Below are 19,684 nucleotides of genomic sequence, written 5' to 3' on the forward strand. Positions count from 1 at the left end.
GGTGCTAGGTAAATTGTTGTGTTGTACGTGAAAATCAAATTATTTCAGAGGGCGAAGTGGGGGTTTGTATATTTCAACAGATGAGATTAAGATAAATTGTTGTGTTGGATTAGATTCTCTTATCTCAGAGTGCTAGGTAAATTGTTGTGTTGGATTAAGTTCTTTTATCTCAATCTCATCTGTTGAAATATACAAACTCCTACCTCGCCCATTGAAATAATTCAAGTTTCACGTACATTATTCAATTTTTTCAAACAGTTAAGTAATAAGTCACTATTTATAGGGACGTTTGCTTTTCATTGTCTTTTGATGGAGTTGTGTATGATATTTTCTATTGTGTGGTCCTCAAGGTCCTTTATTGTTTTGGGGTTTTTGATATTTTCCCTTATTTATTTTTTTTTTTTTGTCAACATTGCACATCATTAATAAGGAAAAACAATACAAAGAGAGAAAAGCATAACAAAGGTGGCCCAAGATAAGAAAAGAACACAAAATAGAAACCCTAGATCTAACAAGGAAACAAAGCAGCCCAAACCAAGACACCCGGAAGCCCAAGAATCTGTTTGCAGTTCCCATAAAACTCACAGCGAGCGGAACAGCGAAACTCTTTTCGCTGAGACCAAGCATCAAACAGTTAAGCTACATACCCAAATGGGAGGCGGCGGCGGCAGAGGCAGAGGCGGTTCTCGCACTCAGCGACGCCACTTCCGTCAGAACAGAGAGAACGTTTGGAAGCGTCCCAAGTCTGATCCTTCCTCTGAAAACACCAATGAAAACAATGGCGAGAATCGTGGTTGGGAACCCTTTGCCACTCAAAACCCCGCATTCGATGAATACTATAAGGTGATATCAGATTCTATATACATACATATATATATATATATATATGTTTGTATGTTTAAATATATGCATGTATGTTTTTGGAGTAAAAGTTTGTTCATTTTCTTCTTTTGGAAGTAAGTTATGGTCATTATTTATTCGTGTGTGGAATGTGTTAATGGTGGTAGGAGCAAGGGATAGTGAGCCCAGAAGAGTGGGATGCGTTCATTGAAGTTCTTCGAAAGCCGTTGCCTGCTGCTTTTAGAATCAATTCAAGGTGATTGAAATAATGTCTTTTCTATGTGTTTTCATGTTTTAAATGCGGCTTAATTCTATGTGACACACAATTCTCAATTGAACTTATGTGGATATTGCAGTAGCCAATTTTGTTCGGATATCCGAAGGCAGTTAGAGGATGACTTTATGATCTCTCTGCAATCTGAGGTTGGTCTCTTGTAGGCTACTTTACAAATGAAATGTAGCGAAAAACTGTGCTGCATCATTTGGGTTTTGTTGTAAATTCTAAGGTATTTATGATTATATAATCTGTACTATTCCAGGTAAGTGAAGGGGGTGAACCACAGCCTATTAGGCCGTTGCCTTGGTATCCTGAGAATCTAGCTTGGCATTCGAATTTCTCTCGCATGCAGCTGAGGAAGAACCAAACACTTGAGAGGTAAATGATGTATTATGTGAGGATTCATTGTAGTTTGTAATGTAAGTGGTAAATACATTCTTAGAAACAAGTAATCTAGGCATTTGTTGTTCTGTGATTATAATGGTAAAAGTTTTTCGGTCGGCTGATGGTTTTGGGGATTTTTACTACCACCTGTCCTGTAGTAATTTTTAATCAAGATGAATGGCTGAGTTGACTCTTGTATTAACCACAGAGCTCCTATATGAATAATACTGATTGGTTGTTGTTGTTGTTGTTGTTTGGATCGACCATAACTATTGTGATGGTTTCCAGGTTGATCCTTCTTCATTTTCTAACTTATATAGAATTTAACCAAATTCTCCATAATGGCATCAAGTTACTCTTTTTTGTTTCGATCTATCCCCCATTTTAATATTATTTCTGTGTGTTCATGGTTCTGATGGTATCAATATCTCAGGTTTCATGAGTTCTTAAAGCTTGAAAATGAGATTGGAAACATCACAAGACAGGAGGCTGTCAGCATGGTAGGCCTATGTTACATGCAGTCTGATCCTGAAATAATGCTGTAATATTCATTTATAAATTTTGGGCGTTTCAGTGCAAGTAGTTTACCTTATAGTAATGCTCAAGTATTCAGTTACACTATTTTAATTTTTTATGATACAGGTGCCTCCACTATTCCTTGATGTACGTCCAGATCATTTTGTACTTGATAGTAAGCAACTTATATTGCATTTACCTTTTTCCCCTTTCTCAAACTGAAAATTTAGGAACCTAGTTGACCCAAATGATGAGACTTGAATCATGAGCGTCAAGTGAAAATCTAATCGGTTGTGTTCTATATGGTGTTTTCAAGCTTCTTGTCAGCATTGTGAGTGTTTGTGAAAAATGTAGTTTGGATTGGAGATGCATAATTCCTTGTGGGACTTCTTTTATTCTGAACACTCTGTTCTATGGTGCATTTTTCAAAATTTATAAGGAAAAATTGTTACCGTATTGATTGTGACAGGTCTTTTTTCTTTTTTTTTTCTTTTTTTTTTTTTTTTGCATTACAACACTAAACCTACTGCTTATTGACCGTCTGCTATAATTTTTCTCAGTGTGCGCTGCACCAGGTTCAAAAACATTCCAATTGCTTGAGATTATACACCGATCAATGAAACCAGGATCCCTACCTGATGGATTGGTATGGTTCCTTTTAATTATATACTGTTTCACATTCCTTATATCAGTTAGTGTTTTCCCTTCATGTGCCATGGATTTTCCCTCATTTAACCATTGATGATTTTGGTTCCTTGTTTTATTGGCTCATTAATTAGGTTGTAGCAAATGATCTTGATGTCCAAAGATGTAATCTACTCATCCATCAAACAAAACGAATGTGCACAGCCAACTTAATAGTCACAAATCATGAGGCTCAGCACTTTCCTGGCTGCCGGGCAAAGTCTACTGCTTCCGAAATAGGAGCTGAAATGGAGCCACCCATCAGCCAACTTGTGTTTGATCGTGTTTTATGTGATGTTCCTTGCAGTGGAGATGGTACCCTTCGCAAGGCTCCTGATATATGGAGGAAATGGTATAACTTTTATTTTTTCAGTCACTATTTTTCTTTTGGCAGGTTGATGAGATTTGTTTTGCTTATGTACAGGCATGCTGGATTGGGCAATGGGGTTCATCCTCTACAAATTCAAATAGCTATGCGAGGTATTTTCATGCAAAGCAATTTCTCATAGTTTCTGTATGGCTTATTTTTTGCAATGGCCCCTGGACTCGAACTTAATCTCCCTTTCCCCCCTGAAACAAAAATAACACCACCTAACCCCCTGAAACTCAAGTTTTGTTCTGCTCTACATGAATGCTGTTAAGTTGCTTACGTGGCACATGTGGGACCTCTCGCACCAATAATATGACGCCACATGGATTAGATATTAAATCAAAATTTTGAATTAAGTCATAAAGAAATTATTTAAAAAATAGAAAGTTAAATAAAAATAGAGGGAGAGGAGGAGAAGAAGAGATCAGAGGGAGGGGAGTGTTAAGGGAGACTAGGCCAAAGCGATAGGGGCGGACCATTTGTCGATGACACATGTTTGGCTTTAGCAACCGCTCGTCAGGGGGAAAATGAGATCAAAATTCAAGTTCCAGGGGGCATACCAAAAAATAAGCCTTTCTGTATATTTTCATGGCTCTATGCTTAGCTTCCTAGTATATTCTCATATGTTATATTGTTTATCCTAGGTTTATCATTGCTTAAAGTTGGTGGAAGAATGGTGTACTCTACCTGCTCTATGAATCCAGTTGAGAATGAAGCTGTGGTTGCTGAGGTAATATGTTTGGTTATTTTCTTGCAAAATATTTAACTTAGAACTTGATTGGTTGAAAGATTGTATTTTATAAGCAGCAACAGCATGGTTTATCCATACAATTGAAGAGGCCTTGTAGGCCATGGTAGTTAGCCATGGAATGCCAACCATGCAACTGTTGTTTCTTCTAGTTCTCTTGACTTTGTTCACTTCTTGCAAACTGATTAGTGGATTGGAACACTTCTTCACCTTCATATGATTAATTGATTTTATGGATTTGTTTATTTGGTCACTCTGTTTCAGCTTTATGTTTTAGCTTTTAATTGAAGTATTATCTTTATGATGAAATAGTACATGGGTAAACATTTTGTTTTAGTTTGATGCTTTTGACCTTGCTATGAGTGGCAGAGTTTCATAATTTTTTGTTGTACTTCTTTATTCTTTTGTTTGGATGACCTTGCTATGAGTGGTAAATTACATCTTTTTTATTTTGAGAAAGTGTTCCTTTTTATAGTCCGACTTTCCATGGATTGTGGTCATTGCGCTATTTGACCACTGTATCCTTTTTTTTTCTTTTTTTTTTTGCAGATTTTGCGGAGAGGTGGTGGGTCTGTTGAGCTTATTGATGTCTCTAGTGAGCTGCCTCAACTTGTTCGAAGGCCAGGTCTTAAAAAATGGAAGGTCGGTGTTAGATTTACCTTTTTTTAAGGTAGTACTGTATAGTGAAGGATTGATGTGCACAACATATTATTGAATAAGAATTGTTTCCTTAGTTTGTGTAACATAGGTTTGTTTCTGATTACTGAATGGGATCATGCTGATATCACTTTTATTGCTATTGTTATGCTGGTGCTCTGAAAATTGTCTGATCTAACCGTTGATTGTGTCATGTATTCACTACACTAATATAAAACTGTAATAAGGTATATTTGCCATAAATAATTCTGATGTAAAGGAGAAGATATCACAAATTTCCATTCTTCTCCTGATAAAAGCTGCAGGGGTTAAGAAATCCTTTTGCAATCAATGCATTATATTGCACCATCAATGTTAGGTGAAGCCATTTTATTTTACTCTTGCTGCGTGGTTATTTATAAATTGAGTCAACATTGTAATTATTTGTCTTTAATACATATATAGCTATCTTCCTAGCATAGTAAAATAAGTCTATAAGGATAGTGGTCTCAATTGCAATATTTTGTCCAAACATCACCTACTGTGTTGCAAGTTGCAGCGTCAGTAATAAATCCATATTCATTCGACAATGCAGATACGTGACAAGGGTAGGTGGTTAGCTTCCCACAAAATGGTCAGCAAATATCGCAAAAGTGTCATTGTTCCCAGCATGTTTCCTTCTGGAAGAAGCTTTACAGAACAAATGGACGCTAATGGTAGTATGGAAGTGGGAGAAAAGCATGAGAATGGTGGAAATGTTGAAGATGCATTGCAGTCAACTGATGATCCTGCAACTGTAGCCAATGAACAAGAGGAGGAAGTTTCTGATTTTCCACTAGAACGCTGCATGAGGATAGTCCCGCATGATCAAAACGGAGGAGCTTTCTTCATTGCTGTCTTCCACAAACATTCTGCTTTGCCAGGTGAGTTCAAGTTTCTGCAAAGAGTTGAAGTGCCCTGATTTAGTATGCCTGTGCTAAAATGTTAGCTTTACTGTATTTTGTCTTCTTATATGGGTATGAAGGGGTTGTTTGCATCGTACATAGAAAACGCGTCTCTGTTTTACCTCAATCCTAATGCTGAAAATATTTATGACCTCAAACAACTTACCCCATTATTCTCTTCTCTCATTTAGTTAATGCTCTTTCACCTAATAAATTCTTTTCAAAGATATTTAGGAGAAAAAGAGTACACCTTAAAAAGAATTTAAAATAAAATGACGTGTCACACATAAATTGGGTTATAGTGTCAATTAGATATTGCTGCCCACGCGATGCGGGATTAAAAATTGTAAGAGATTTTGTTTGACTTTGAAAAATCTGAAAATTTGAGTCATAGAAGATTAACATTATTTACATTGAAATCATTAGAAAGATTTTTTTCATACAAAAGATTTAATCAATACAGTCCACATACAAAAAATCGTAGAACTCTTGGCTATCTACATAAAAAATATAAAAAAAAAAAAAAAAATTAGATCTAGACCTTCCACTTGATTGTGGTTTTTGATCAATAGTAGAACTTATATACAAAAGATTACGAAACGTTGGGTTATTTACATGCAAAAAATATTAGGGAATGTTGTTTCATTTATCTTGAGAAAATATGACCGAAATTGTTCACTGGAGCACCAAAAGTTTTCCTCCAGTACTCTTGATTGTCAAGAAAGCTGCCTAGGCAAAGAAATAAAATGAAATTACATGCAATTATTTTATACACCAACAAATTTATACTATAAAGAAAATAAGAATAAAGTATGACCACCTAGTCATTTATTTATTTATTTTTTTTGAGGAAAGGAATCTGGTTTATACCAGTTGGAGAGAACTTTTTTTCAGTGATTTAATAGGATCTTATTTAGAACAGTGCAATCTAATATTTAGTTAGTAGGTGATGTTAAATATTTTGGAGGTGTGAATATTGAGATCTATGTTATTACTAAACAAACAATCTAAAAATCAAGTTAACACCCATGGATTTATCCACTGTATTCTCAAGAGGACCTAATTCACTTCTTCATTCTACCTAACATGAATAACACTTAACATTTCACATGGAGCCTAAAACAATAGAACAATATAAGAAATGGTAGAAATCAAACATGAATTTTGAAAGCCTAAACTAATACAAATTAGAAGACATGACATTAAATTAATTGGTAGATTGAAGCCTAACCAGGTTGAGAGTGAAGCTTGTTCTGTGCAAAAAGTCATAGAAGGTAAAACTCTAAACACTCGAGTTAGAAGGGATCTCTATGAACAATGAGTAGGTAAGGAAAACACTGGCAGAAACGCTTAAAAGAATTAATCTAGTATCATTTACATGAAAGGGAAAAAAATTGAAAAAGCTTACTGCTTTTCTCATCCAAACTAAAGGCATATCAAGATTGCGTTCTTGCAGTGACGTCAGTTTTCAGCTCCAATAGAAATGAAATTTTGAATAAAATTGCACGATTAAAATTGTTTTTCTAACCTTCTTCATAGCCCTGAAATTATACAACTATTATTATTTTCCCTGATAGTTATCATTTACACCTTTCCTGGAATTACACAACTAATGTTTTTTTCCCTAGTCCTCATTTGTAACTTGGACATATCAATTAGAGTAGTTAAAATTGTCCATATGCCAAACAAACCAAGATAAAGAGCTCATTTTACAGTAATATGAGTGTACCAACATCAACAAAAACACTATAAAACATTAGTGGAGCATAATTGAGATTTCACTTGCCAAAACAAAAGAAAAAGAAAACAAACTTACAATAATTCAGTCTTCAATCCTGAGGTCCTACTGCTGAAAGAACCAAATCTCAATGCGAGGTTTTTGCAATTTCCTAAAAAATACAAATAAAAAGTCAAAACCCTAGTAAAAAATGTAACCGAGCTGCGAGCTTTCTTTTTTTTGAGAAGAAACTATAACATTTTATTATAAAAGAAAAGTGAAATACACAGAAGTGGATAAGAAATCCACCAAGAACAGAACAAGAAAATCTCTCAAGAGGATCTAATTACAAGTAGGAAAACCTCAACCAAAATCACTTTACAACTGCTAACATATCCCACAGTATGTGAGAAAGAGAGTAATTCTTAAAATCATTCGAAACTGAAGCCCAGAGGGCTGCCCAATATCTTACTCTTCCCCATTGATCTGCTACCCCCACACCAGTATAATCCTCAAAAATTCTTTTGTTACGCTCCAACCAAATGTTCCAAAAACCTGCCGACACCAAACAACCCCACAAAGCTTTAGCTTTCCTCGCAATTCCTAGAGCCTCAAAATTGGTGCTTAGAAGCTCAAAACAACCCTTTGGAATGACCCAACTAACTCTAACCTCCTGAAACAATTTCCACCACAGTTGAATCGTGTAAGAACAATGAAGAAAAATGTGGTTAACACTCTCCTCCTTAGCTTTACACAAACTGCACCAATGGGGAGAGAAGCAAATAAAGGGACTTCTCCTTTGAATTTGATCACAAGTGTTGAACTTCCCAATAGCCACTAGCCACACAAGAACTTTGACTTTCGGAGGAACTTTTGATTTCCAAATCTGAGAAGAGGGTGGAAAATGTTGCACAATCCCATTGTTGCTCAAGAAAGAGCGATAGGATTTGCAAGTGAACAATCCTGATAATTCTAGTTTCCACCTTCTGTCATCTGCTCTTGATTGAGACAAGCGAACATTTTCCACTTTTTGTAATAATCTAGCCGCCTCTTCTATCTCCACCTCATTCAAATTTCTCCTGAAATCAAAATTCCAGCTCAAAGAATTGATAGAAAGATCCACAAAACTTGAGATGTTCTGGTTGTGCATTCTCGATAGCAAGAATAATCTAGGATATTGTTCTTTCAATGGTCCCCCTTCCAACCAACCATCCTCCCAAAACCTCACCCTCTCCCCGTTGCCCACCTCAAACTTGCAACATTGTAGAAACAATTGGAGACCACACGAAATATCTTTCCAGGGGCTGCGACTTGAACCCCGCAATGGAGGATTTGCATTCCACCCATTATCCTGCAGCCCATACTTGCTTCTTATCACCTTGTGCCAGAGAGAATTTGGTTCCTTTGGGAATCTCCACAAACACTTAGCCAGTAACGCTTCATTCTGATTCCTCAAATTCCCCACACCTAAACCCCCTTCCTCCTTACTTTTAATAACTATCTCCCATTTCACCAGGTGGTTTTTCTTTCCTTCCTCCACCCCCTCCCAAAGAAACCCTTTCATTAGTTTTTCTAGGCGTCCAATCACCTCTCAAGGGATTTTGAAGGACATGTAGTAGATTGGCAAGCTTCCCAAAACAGATTGAATCAAAGTTAATCTACCTCCTCTGGATAAGAAGGCCATCTTCCAACTTTGAAGTCTTTTTTCCATTTTTTCTACCACTGGATCCCAAAACATAAGTGCTCTTGGCCTACCCCCAAGAGGGAGACCCAAGTACTTTATTGGGCAACTACCCACCTCACAACCCCAAGAATCTGCTATCATTTTTAATTTTTCACAATCTGAGTTTATTCCAGCCAAAGAACACTTTGCTTTGTTGATTTTCAACCCTGAAACAGTGCAAAATAAATTGAGCACCTCTAATAAATTGTTCCAAACTTCCTCATCTTCCACCAAGAAGAAAATGGTATCATCAGCAAATTGAAGATGAGAGATCTCCACCCTTTCTTGCCCAATGCCTAAACCTTTGATCAGATGGTTTTCTTGAGCCTTCTCCATTAATCTACTCAAGACATCCACTACTAAGGTAAAAAGAAAAGGTGACAGTGGGCCGCCTTGTCTCAAACCTCTTGAAGCATGAAATTTTCCCCTAGGCCTCCCATTGATCAAAACGGAGAAATTTGCAGAATTTAGACATCCTTGCACCCATTTCCTCCATCTATTGCCAAAGCCTTTTCTTTGTAAAACTTCGTCTAAAAATCTCCACTCAACATGATCATAAGCCTTTTCAAAATCGATTTTGAACACCAATCCCTCCTCTTTCTTCTGCCTCACCTCTTCTACCACCTCATTTGCAATAAGGACAACATCCAAAATTTGTCGGCCTTTAACAAAAGCTCCTTGACGTGGAGAGATTGTGCTGCCCATAACCTCCCTTAATCTTGAAGCTAGGGTTTTCGCATTTTGTATAAACCAGTAACTAGGCTTATAGGCCTGTAGTCCGTCACTTTCAAAGAATCTGACTTTTTCGAAATTAGACAAATAAATGTTTCATTTGTCACCGCATTTATTATCCCGGTCTCAAAGAACTCCTCCATGACCTTCAAAATATCCACTTTCAAGAGTTCCCAACAATGTTGAAACATTTGCAAGGAATAACCATCTGGTCCTGGCGATTTATCCCTTCCACAATCAAAGACTTCTCTTTGTACTTCCGATTCCTCAAAAGGCCTCTCAAGCCAAGCTGCCTCAGATTCACTTATTGAGGCCCAATTGATGCCTTCCAAGCCCCAACATGCCTCTTCGTTGCTACTAAACAGGGACTTGAAGAAGTTAACGATATGTTTTTCTATCTCTTCTGCATCCTTTACCACTCCCCTGTCATCCATTTCCAACCTTTCTATATAGTTTCTCTTCCTTCTCCCACTTGCTATTCTATGGAAAAATTTAGTATTACCGTCCCCTTCTTTAGCCCATTCCACTTTACCTCTCTGTCTTCACTTCACTTCTTCCTTATAAGCCAGATCTTCCACAAGGAAAAGTAACTCTTCCTTCTTTCTTTTAGCAGCAACATCTAGCCCTTCCAACCCTTCTCTCCTATCTAAATCCTCTATGCTAGCCTCAACATCCTTAATTTGTTTCTCAACATCACCGAAAATTTCCTTACTCCATCTTTGCAACTTTCTTTTGATAGCTTTTAACTTGTACAAAAATTTATAACCCTCCCAACCCTCCACTTGCTCAGATTACCACCTTTGTTTGAAATTGTTCCTGAAATCTGGGTGTTGTAGCCACATGTTTTCGAATCTGAAAGGACTTGGCCCCCATTTCACCTTGTTAGTATCTAGCTGGATTGGACAATGATCAGAAGTGACCCTTGCCAAAGCCATTTGTCTTACCTCTCTTCACAACCTACTGAGAACAAAAATCTGTCTAACCTTCGACACATAGGTTCTTCTCTGAAGTTTGACCAAGTAAATTGAGCATTGAGCAACTCCAGATCCTTGAGTTCTGTATCTTGGATGAAATCATTAAAATTCCTCATGCTTGTAGTCATCCTTCCCCCATTTGATTTCTCATTTACAAATCTCACCACGTTAAAATCTCCTCCTACACACCATCTTGGTCCGCAAAGACCGTAAAGGCCAGCCATTTCTTCCCAGAACTCCCTTTGCTCTCTATTTTTGCAGGGACCATAAACACCAGATAGCCACCATTCCAACCCATTGAGTGCTTTAATTTTTATGGAGACAGAGAAAGCTCCAACCAAAGATTCAATAACTGAGATGTGTTTGGTGTTCCAAATCACAGCTATACCCCTAGATCTTCCTTGAGCAGGGGCATAAATCCACTCTTTAAATCTGCTTCCCCAAACACTAGCCACAAGCGACTTGTCAATTGATTCTTTCTTTGTTTCTTGTAAGATAATGATATCGGGCTTTAAGCGCCTGAACTACTGTTTCAAAATCAACCTCTTCTGCCTACCTCCCAATCCTCTAACATTCCAGCTAATTTTCTTCATTAAATCTGACAATGCCCCTTTGAATTTTCTTTTCTTCCTTGTTTCCACCCACAAGCTTGCTAACATTGACTTTCCCAGTATTCCTTTCATGAAATAAAGACCTTTTCAGTGGCACCAAAGAAACTTTCATATTTGACATGAATTTGGTAGTTCAATTTTGTGCTTCACGTTTGACTGATACGCAAGCCGACCTTTTCCTCCTGCTGTACTTTAACAGTTTCTTGTTTTTTCCAATATCCTTGTATTCAACTTGTTCCACAACGTCTAAATCTGCTATATGATGCGACTGAGAAGGTACCTCATCCAACGTCGTCCTTGTTTCCATGGTTGTATCAGTGAAGAGATTGTGAAACACATCGTTAAAGCGATCAAAAACATCGAAGGTTTCTTTTTCATCTTGTGACGAATCACCAAGATCCTCCTCTGAATCTGATGATTGTGGCATGTATTCGTCTTCAACAAACTCTGACAATTGAGAATAATCCAGACCAAGATCCTCTGTCAACCTCATCCTTTGTTCAGATGATTCCTCCTCAATCAACCCGCCCGATGGGCTTATTGGAACTTCATCGACATCACTCTCCTTTTCTTCCATCTGTTCACAAACAGTATTTAAGAAAGTGAGATTGGGAGATTGAATTTCCTTCAGTTTGGGCCTCTCGAAAGGAGTCTGATAAGATCCGAACTCATCTGGAAGAAAATGCTTCAGTCTTTTTCCACATTTATCAGATTCGCCTAATCTCCCAAGGAAATTCAATTTGAAACAAATTGGGGTTCTTCTTGAAACACCAACATGATGACAAACTCAGATGACAAAATCAACATGATATTAGATAATACATTGTACTGATTATAAAGCTTCATTATCACATTTAATACCAATAACGATGATTAAAATATGATATTGAGAAACATAATACAAAAATGAAATCTGATATTTAAATTGATTGGCCTATCTGATGTTTATTCAGTTCAAGTATCAATTCAAATATCAAATAGTGTTTCAAATATTAGAAGAGCTCTGTTATGCAATCTACAATTTGTGAAAAGAGAAGTTAAGAAAATACCATTTGAAGGTTCTGCCCTGTAAAATGTTAGTACTTCACTTCAATTTGCCAGGTGCATCCGCGTGTGTACCTGCAGTTTTGAAATTGGCCTGCTTTTGCAGAAGTGCCCAAAATTCAAGGGTTACTCAATTTCATTTTTGAAAGACATTATGTAATTATGATAATAGTTAAGTGTATTATCAGAAATTCTTAACCATAATAACGATGAAATGACAATATGCATAGGTTCATATTAGATAATTTGAACATATTAAAAGATGATTCAAGTTAAAACCTGCAACATAACTATTTGTTTAATTAGAACATGAATCAAAGCTAACTGTTGCAATTCATGTTTGGATATAATATTTATAGGAATTATATTCAATTCAAATGATCTATGAATTTGCAAAAACATAACACAAGATGATAACATTTAATATGTTATTGTGCTTATTAAATTAACTAAATAATATTATGAACTCTATTGATTTACTTGGTAATCATTTGGTTCTCACATGCAAAATAAAACAGGCAACATGGCAAACCACATGGTTTAGATTTTAACCCAGAGCTTAGAATAATATGAACTATATAGAACACAAAAAAGATATATATGTGTATATACATACACACACACACATATAGGGAAAAAAGAGATGAAGATATACATATCTTTAGCAATCTTTGAAGAAGCTATAAGTTTTGTCCACTTCTTGAGGTCGATCCTTGATTGAGAAGAACAAAGTCGATTTCGATCTTATGTAGGCTAGGAGGAAGGCTATCTCCCAAATTTTAAGCGAGAGATATATTATTGATGTCGAACTCATAACCCTACTATAAAAGAACCTTCTAAGAAAGAACAACGAATGAGGTAGCTATTCCACTTTGTAGCCAGCTAGTTTGTTCAATTTATCTTTGCTATAATAAAGCCTCTAAAAGTATGTTTAAGGATTGTAGTTCACACTGTAATCTCGTATGAGAGAGAGAGAGAACTTGTTCAATTTGTTGGCAAGCTTCAAAGGCTAAATTTGCTGGAGCCCTTCTCCTCTTCAGGACCTTGTTCTGCATCTGAAAATCTTCCTTTGGCCCCTCTTTATTGCCGTTATGTATATTTTTTTCTTACATACAGATATATATAACTGAGATGCAAATCAGAAGGAATGTGGATGTACAAATCACATGAGAATTGAATTGATAAGTGCATAGTAGCCAAAATCCCTTAAAAAATTGGAATATACAAACAAAAAAATCCAAACGGAAAAAACCAAGGAAATTCGAAAAGGAGGATGGTCAATATATGTGTTTTAGTAATCAATCTATATTTGAAGCAATGAAAAAAAAATAGCACATGACGTGAGCTATCATAAATTAAAATTATCAACAATCTCCTCTATCTTGCTCAAATTATATGTATGTAATAACTTTAGAATACCTATTCCCATTACGAAACATAGAGAAACTACAAACCATAATAAATACATTGAAATACGCAAATATGCAGCAAATTCCTCAAGCAATTAAGAAAAAAAATGCCTCTTAAATCAGCCACCAAATAAATTAACAATTGTCTCCATGAAAGAAGTAAAATGGATAAAAAGATACTTGGTTTCATTCAAAACAATTCCAAGTCCACAGCATTTCGTTCAAAACAGTTCAAATTCCACAACCCCTCGAGCAATTGGGGTTGTAAGTTACGTAATCGGATGGCTGCATCCAAACGAAGAGCTTCAATCAATTAAAGTCAACAAAATATCAATAATTAATCTAAAAAACAAAAAAAATAAAAAAATCAAATAAATGAACACTAGGGGTCTGAGGAATGTAAAATCTGAGTTTGGAAGAATGGAAGAGCCCTGGCTTTTCCATCCTTCTTGCCTTCCACGATGAGCAACACATGTATAGGAGGGGCAAATAAGTAAATCTACTGTCCAACACACGTTAAAAAGCTCAGAATGAGTACCAAATAAAGGGAAAACTCATCAAATCACTGTTAATGATCAGTGTTGGGGAAATTGAGTTTGGGAAGCATTCATGCAAAGGAAATTTGATCACAAATTGAAAAAAAAAGAGAGAGACGAACCTTCTTGCGGAGGCCAGGGGGTTCAGGTCTTGAGAGAGAGCTGGAGAAATCCGTTCTGGAAGCAAATGGAAGAGCCCCGGCTTTTCCATCCTTCTTGCCTTCCACGATGAGCAGCACGTGTATAGGAGGGGCAAATAGGTAAATCTACTGTTCAACACATGTTAAAAAGCTCAGGATGAGTACCAAATAAAGGGCAAACTCGTCAAATCACTGTTAATGAACAGTGTTGGGGAAACTGAGTTTTAGTATATATAATGTGTCGCCTGTAGTTTTGTTTAGGATTTGAAGAAAGGCATGTGCTGCCAGCTTTTGTGATCTGTTTATATTTATTTTAATTTGGTTTCCTCTTTCCCTTTCATTGAGCAGCCACTCAGGGGAAACCTAGTAGTCCTAAAGGGGACTTGGACTCGAGAAATGATGAGCCGGAGGTGGAATTACAAAATCAGGGTAACCAAGATACAAATGGGATAGTGGTTAGTTTGGCAGATGGTACAGATGAGACTTTTTCAGAAGCAGCTTCAGAGGCAGGGTTTATTAAGGACGAACTAGATGGGGTGTCTTTGGAACTCGATCCTTCTGTCACACTTGAAGAAAATGTATCGGAGAAAGCCGAAGAGCCTGTTGATGAGGAAATTGATCCCAAAAAAGCTGGAGGAAAGAGAAAGAAGCAGTGTCAAGGCAAGTGGAGAGGAGTTGACCCTGTTGTTTTCTTTAAAGATGAAGCTACCATCGATAGCATAAAGACATTCTATGGCATTGATGAATCGTTTCCCTTCAATGACCACCTTGTTACAAGAAACACCGATGCTAATCATGTGAAGAGAATTTACTACATCTCAAAGTCGGTCAAAGATGTTCTTGAGCTGAATTTCTCCGTTGGACAGCAACTTAAGATAACATCCATTGGGCTTAAGATGTTTGTAAGTATTCTAAATATGAATTTGTTTTTTTCGTCTTTTAAAAAAATGCTGTTATATGATTCGAGTTTCTAGATATGTGATCAAAGAAGGTTCTACAAAATTGTCTTGCCTATAGATAGGTTGATCACTTTCTAAATCCCATAGCGTAAGTGTGTTTAAAATTAATACAATGAGCGAAACAAGTAGTGCAGTGCCTACTGTTTCGGTGTAGTGGATTCCAAGTTGGTCGTACATATGATTTTCATCCTAGGATTCTCATGCTTTGAAGCTAGAGATTCTGGTAAAGCCCGGGACTGATGAACAAAAGTTTTTTCTACATTCTGGAGCTACCTTTAAATATTCCGTAACAGTCATTCTCTAATTTATTCTCGCTCTCAACAGGAACGACAGACTGCAAGAGAAGGCAATTTGGCACCTTGTTTATTCCGGATATCATCAGAAGGGTTGCCACTTATTCTTCCATACATCACCAAACAGATTCTATGTGCATCCCTCGTGGACTTTAAGCATCTTCTCGAGTATAAATCTATCAAGTTTGCTGATTTTGTTGATTCTGAGTTTGGTCAGAAGGCATCAGGCATAATGTCAGGATGCTGTGTGATAGTTTTGAGTAAAGGTATATAGCATCACTTGTTCAGGGACCAGAAGTGCACATTCATTGTTTTTTTTTTTTTTTTTTTTTTTTAAACACCTACGTAAACTTTATATCTGCAGATGGCAAAGCCACGTCGGGTCCTATTGAAGTAGAGGAGTCAACAATAGCCATTGGATGCTGGAAAGGTAGGTCGAGTTTGTCTGTGATGGTCACTGCAATTGACTGCCAAGAACTGCAAGAAAGGCTTTTGGCACGCATGGAAACCGAGAAGGGACTTTTGGGGAAGAAAAACGAGCCTTCTAATGTCAACGGGTATGAGGTACAGGACATGAAGCGATAACTTCATCGGAGGATTAAGCGATAACTTCTGTAATCCCAGAGTTGCATTGTTGTACTCTAATTAGATAATTTAATACAAAATTGGATTTTCCTTTTTAACATCGAAATATTCTTCGTATTTCAGGCCGGTTTTTGGCGAATTTTTATTTTTTTCTATGACATTGTTCAACGAGATTAATCATCCTCATTCATTATTTCTTCTTTCTTGTTTTGGTTGTGTTTTGTGGCAAGTGCTATACTCAGGTCATGGGTCATGCCTTTTAAGTGGTTTTTTGAAGCGTTATCCCGCCAAATAATTGCAGTTGTAAATGCTCTTAACGACATAAGCTACAAATCTCTCAAATGAATGTACTAATCTTGTTAGTGTGTACTAACCTCATTCATTTCTAACGATTTGAATATACAAAACATTGCCGCAACATTTGTAGTAGTGAGTCATAAAAAGGGACATTTGTAGTAGCGAGTCATAAAAAGGGGCTTGGCTGAGTGGTACAAGTTTTATGCAAAATCTATCTGTTGCAAAGATTTATTAGATGCAAGATTTAACCGTTGATTTCCGAACCACTCAATCGCATGTGCAGCATAAACAATATTCCAAAAACTGCATTCAACTATATTTCAAACAGATCAACGAGCAGACCCAAATCAGGCTCATCTTTAGTTCTTCATTTCAAATTTTCACATGCAAACTAAAGCAAAGCAATGTGCAAAATATACAACGGAAATATATCACACCCCTCAAAATTTGCTAGTATTAAGAATTTCGAAGAAAGTATTCGATGTTTACAAATCAGCCTTCCCGTTGAATCACGACGTACAGCAGGCCTTGCTCTTAGCTGGGATTTCTTGTGCAGGGCCCGGGATAAGGATTTTCTTACCAGCCAGAGGTGCAGGGTTCCCGTTACCTTGATTTTCGTTGGCTGCAAGGCTCTTCTTGTTAACGATGTTGAATACCTCTGTCAACACAGTCGAGAAAGCGTTCTCTACATTTGTTGCTTCCAGGGCTGAGGTCTCTAAGAAGAAAAGTCCCTCCTTTTCAGCAAATTCTTTGGCATCTTCAGTGGGGACTGCACGCTGGTTCTCGAGATCACTTTTGTTGCCTATCAGAATGATGACTATGTTCTTGTCCGCATGACTGCGCAGCTCCTCCAGCCAACGTGGTATGTGGTCAAAGGTCTGGCGTTTGGTTATATCATAGACCAGCATTGCCCCAACAGCACCCCTGTAGTATGCACTTGTCACCGCTCTATATCTGCTCAAAACAGAATAAGAGAAGAAATAGACACATCAATTGCGAATACACCAAACTTTTCCATGACGAGAAAGTAAACGAGTGACAGCCAGAGTAAAGCTTCTAATCCACCTAGTTTACATATCCAACCAAGGCTAACTTTTATTTTCTTTGAAAATGATGTACTTTGTTTATTTAAAGGATACCAAAAGCCGAGCCTCATATGAACATATGATGTTTTGACTTGCTCTATTATACATGGTACTTGCTGATAAAGATACCATGAGAAGAATGAGATGCACAAATCATCTTATACAGTTATACGAGGCAAAGTTGACTGGTTTAGTTGTCAACCATCTATACTTCGTAGTAGAGTAAACCTGTCCAAAATCGTGCATCATCATAATGAAGACAATCGTCACCCGAGCAATTATCCATTCCCATCTAAAAATAAATCAACTCTAAAGTCTAATATCTTCTTTTTAATGAAATTAACCTTTAGGCCAAATCTGGAATAAACAGGCAAGAATCGCAAGCCGGGATAAATCATATTGTCATGCCTCTCAAATAGGGGGAATCAAAAGAGTAATTATTCACACCGTTTAACAAGGGGTAACAATTCTTATCACGCTTTATCATCCATGGTATCTCCAAGTTACAAGAAAATGAAACTAAGATCAAAACTAGATTATGAACTAAACACGATTTCATATCTTTGTAGCCAAAAACCTTATTAATGGTGTCAAGTTTTTACAACTAAGCAACACACGGATCACATAAAGAAACCGATAACTAATTTAATTCTCGGTATTTAACATTTCTAATCATTCGAGTGGATATCCAAATCAATATCACAACACATTAAGTACGCTACCAGGTTCAAAAACATGGATCTAAAACTCTCAGATAAATAGAAAACTACTAATCTTACCCAAACTTTCTGTACAGATTTTTCTCACTGATTATCTAATTCATATGTAGCATACAGAGAAGTAAATCACTTACCAACATTAAAAATTTACTTGAAGAAATCATCCCAGAAAGAAGGAAAAGAAAAAACTTCAAAGGATGTAATGCAATCTATGCATACAGCTCACCAAAAAAGCAACTAAGAACTTTTACTAAAACAGGAAAAAGTAAAAAAAGCAGAATGTTTAATGAAATCGCTGCAAACTATCAATCCAAAAAACCCAAGTAGCAGATTGAAAGAAAAGGGTTGTATGCTACAGCTAGAGAGAGAGAGAGACCGTTCTTGGCCAGCAGTGTCCCAGATCTGAGCCTTGACACTCTTGTGCTCGATGAGGAGGGTCCGAGTCTGAAACTCGACACCGATGGTGGCCTTGGAGTCCAAGCTAAACTCGTTTCGGGCAAACCTGGCCAGAATCTGAGACTTGCCCACCGCAGAGTCTCCTATCAGTACCACCTTGAACACATAGTCGACCTTCTGGCTCGCATCCCCATAACTCGCCATTTCTCTATCCCCTCCCAACTCAACTACACCAACTCTCCACTCAAATGAGAAGAAAACCCAGATCGCTACTTCTGAAACCTCCGCACAGGAAAACACTTGAAACTTATCGAACCCCCAAGACTTCTACTTTCGTTTTTTTTTTTTTTTTGAAAAATGATAGGATGTCTGTAATGCACTAGTTGCACGACAAAACTAATTTATCAGTTATGATTGTTGTTAATTTAAGGGTAAATTATTTTAGCCCCTCAAATATTGAGTGTAAGAGCAACTTCAGCGTTGGAGCCCTCCCCCCTGGCAATACGTTATTCAATCCACCTAATGAACAGTAACTGCCCTTAATGAATAGTAAGTAGTCTTGACAATAGAATTTGCATCTCCACCGTTACACATCAATAGCCCTAACAATAGGCAATAAAATATTAGTATTTTTTTTATTTATAAAATAATACAAAATAATTTTAATTGTAATATCGGATAAGATTTTTAATTGTTCTCGTTGCGCCACGTGTCATTATCCGAAGTATTATTAAATAATACAAAATAATACAAAATAATAAAATTATTGGTGATGAATTTCTGATAAGATTATTAACCAATCACGTCGCGCCACGTGTCATAATCGGTTCACAATCTTTGAGGATAGATTTCCATCAGATTTGTAACGAATGACGGCATGCCACGTGGCATTATGCAGAACCTAATCCTTTCTGAATCCTCTATATAATCCACCATCCATCCTCACAAATCTCACACCAAAATTCTCAAGATCTCTATCATTATTCATAGTTTCTGCTTCCTTATTCACAAAAATCTGTATCATTATTCATAGTTTCTGTTTCTTTCTTTCAATGTCTTCTTCTT

The 19,684-nt window shown here is 36.9% G+C and overlaps 2 protein-coding genes across 2 annotated transcripts; one reads left to right on the forward strand and one right to left on the reverse strand.

The window, feature by feature from the left end:
- The first annotated feature begins 487 nt into the window (after positions 1-487).
- LOC137721183 (uncharacterized) lies at positions 488-16,327 on the forward strand. Its single transcript, XM_068460288.1, has 15 exons — positions 488-843; positions 1,008-1,096; positions 1,197-1,263; positions 1,380-1,495; positions 1,935-2,001; positions 2,144-2,192; positions 2,578-2,663; positions 2,797-3,053; positions 3,126-3,181; positions 3,716-3,801; positions 4,369-4,461; positions 5,051-5,378; positions 14,634-15,187; positions 15,569-15,803; positions 15,902-16,327. Exons 1-15 carry the CDS (start codon positions 652-654, stop codon positions 16,120-16,122), a joined length of 2,496 nt encoding a protein of 831 aa, XP_068316389.1. The 5' UTR covers positions 488-651; the 3' UTR covers positions 16,123-16,327.
- Positions 16,328-16,697: 370 nt separating this feature from the next.
- On the reverse strand, positions 16,698-18,917 carry LOC137721184 (ras-related protein Rab11D-like). Its single transcript, XM_068460289.1, has 2 exons — positions 18,600-18,917; positions 16,698-17,373 (listed from the first exon to the last, which is right to left on the reverse strand). Exons 1-2 carry the CDS (start codon positions 18,821-18,823, stop codon positions 16,929-16,931), a joined length of 669 nt encoding a protein of 222 aa, XP_068316390.1. The 5' UTR covers positions 18,824-18,917; the 3' UTR covers positions 16,698-16,928.
- Between the last annotated feature and the right edge of the window lie 767 nt (positions 18,918-19,684).

This window comes from Pyrus communis, chromosome 16 (genome assembly GCF_963583255.1).
Source record: "Pyrus communis chromosome 16, drPyrComm1.1, whole genome shotgun sequence".
Lineage (NCBI taxonomy): Eukaryota > Viridiplantae > Streptophyta > Magnoliopsida > Rosales > Rosaceae > Pyrus > Pyrus communis.

Bases quoted from the DNA above. Each gene is read 5' to 3' on its own strand.
- LOC137721184 (XM_068460289.1), bottom strand. From the start codon at position 18,823: ATGGCGAGTTATGGGGATGCGAGCCAGAAGGTCGACTATGTGTTCAAG. The intron at 17,374-18,599 runs GTCTCTCTCTCT...TGTTTTGAGCAG, and splicing joins GACACTGCTGGCCAAGAACG to ATATAGAGCGGTGACAAGTG.
- LOC137721183 (XM_068460288.1), top strand. From the start codon at position 652: ATGGGAGGCGGCGGCGGCAGAGGCAGAGGCGGTTCTCGCACTCAGCGA. The intron at 844-1,007 runs GTGATATCAGAT...TAATGGTGGTAG, and splicing joins CATTCGATGAATACTATAAG to GAGCAAGGGATAGTGAGCCC. The intron at 3,182-3,715 runs GTATTTTCATGC...TGTTTATCCTAG, and splicing joins AATTCAAATAGCTATGCGAG to GTTTATCATTGCTTAAAGTT.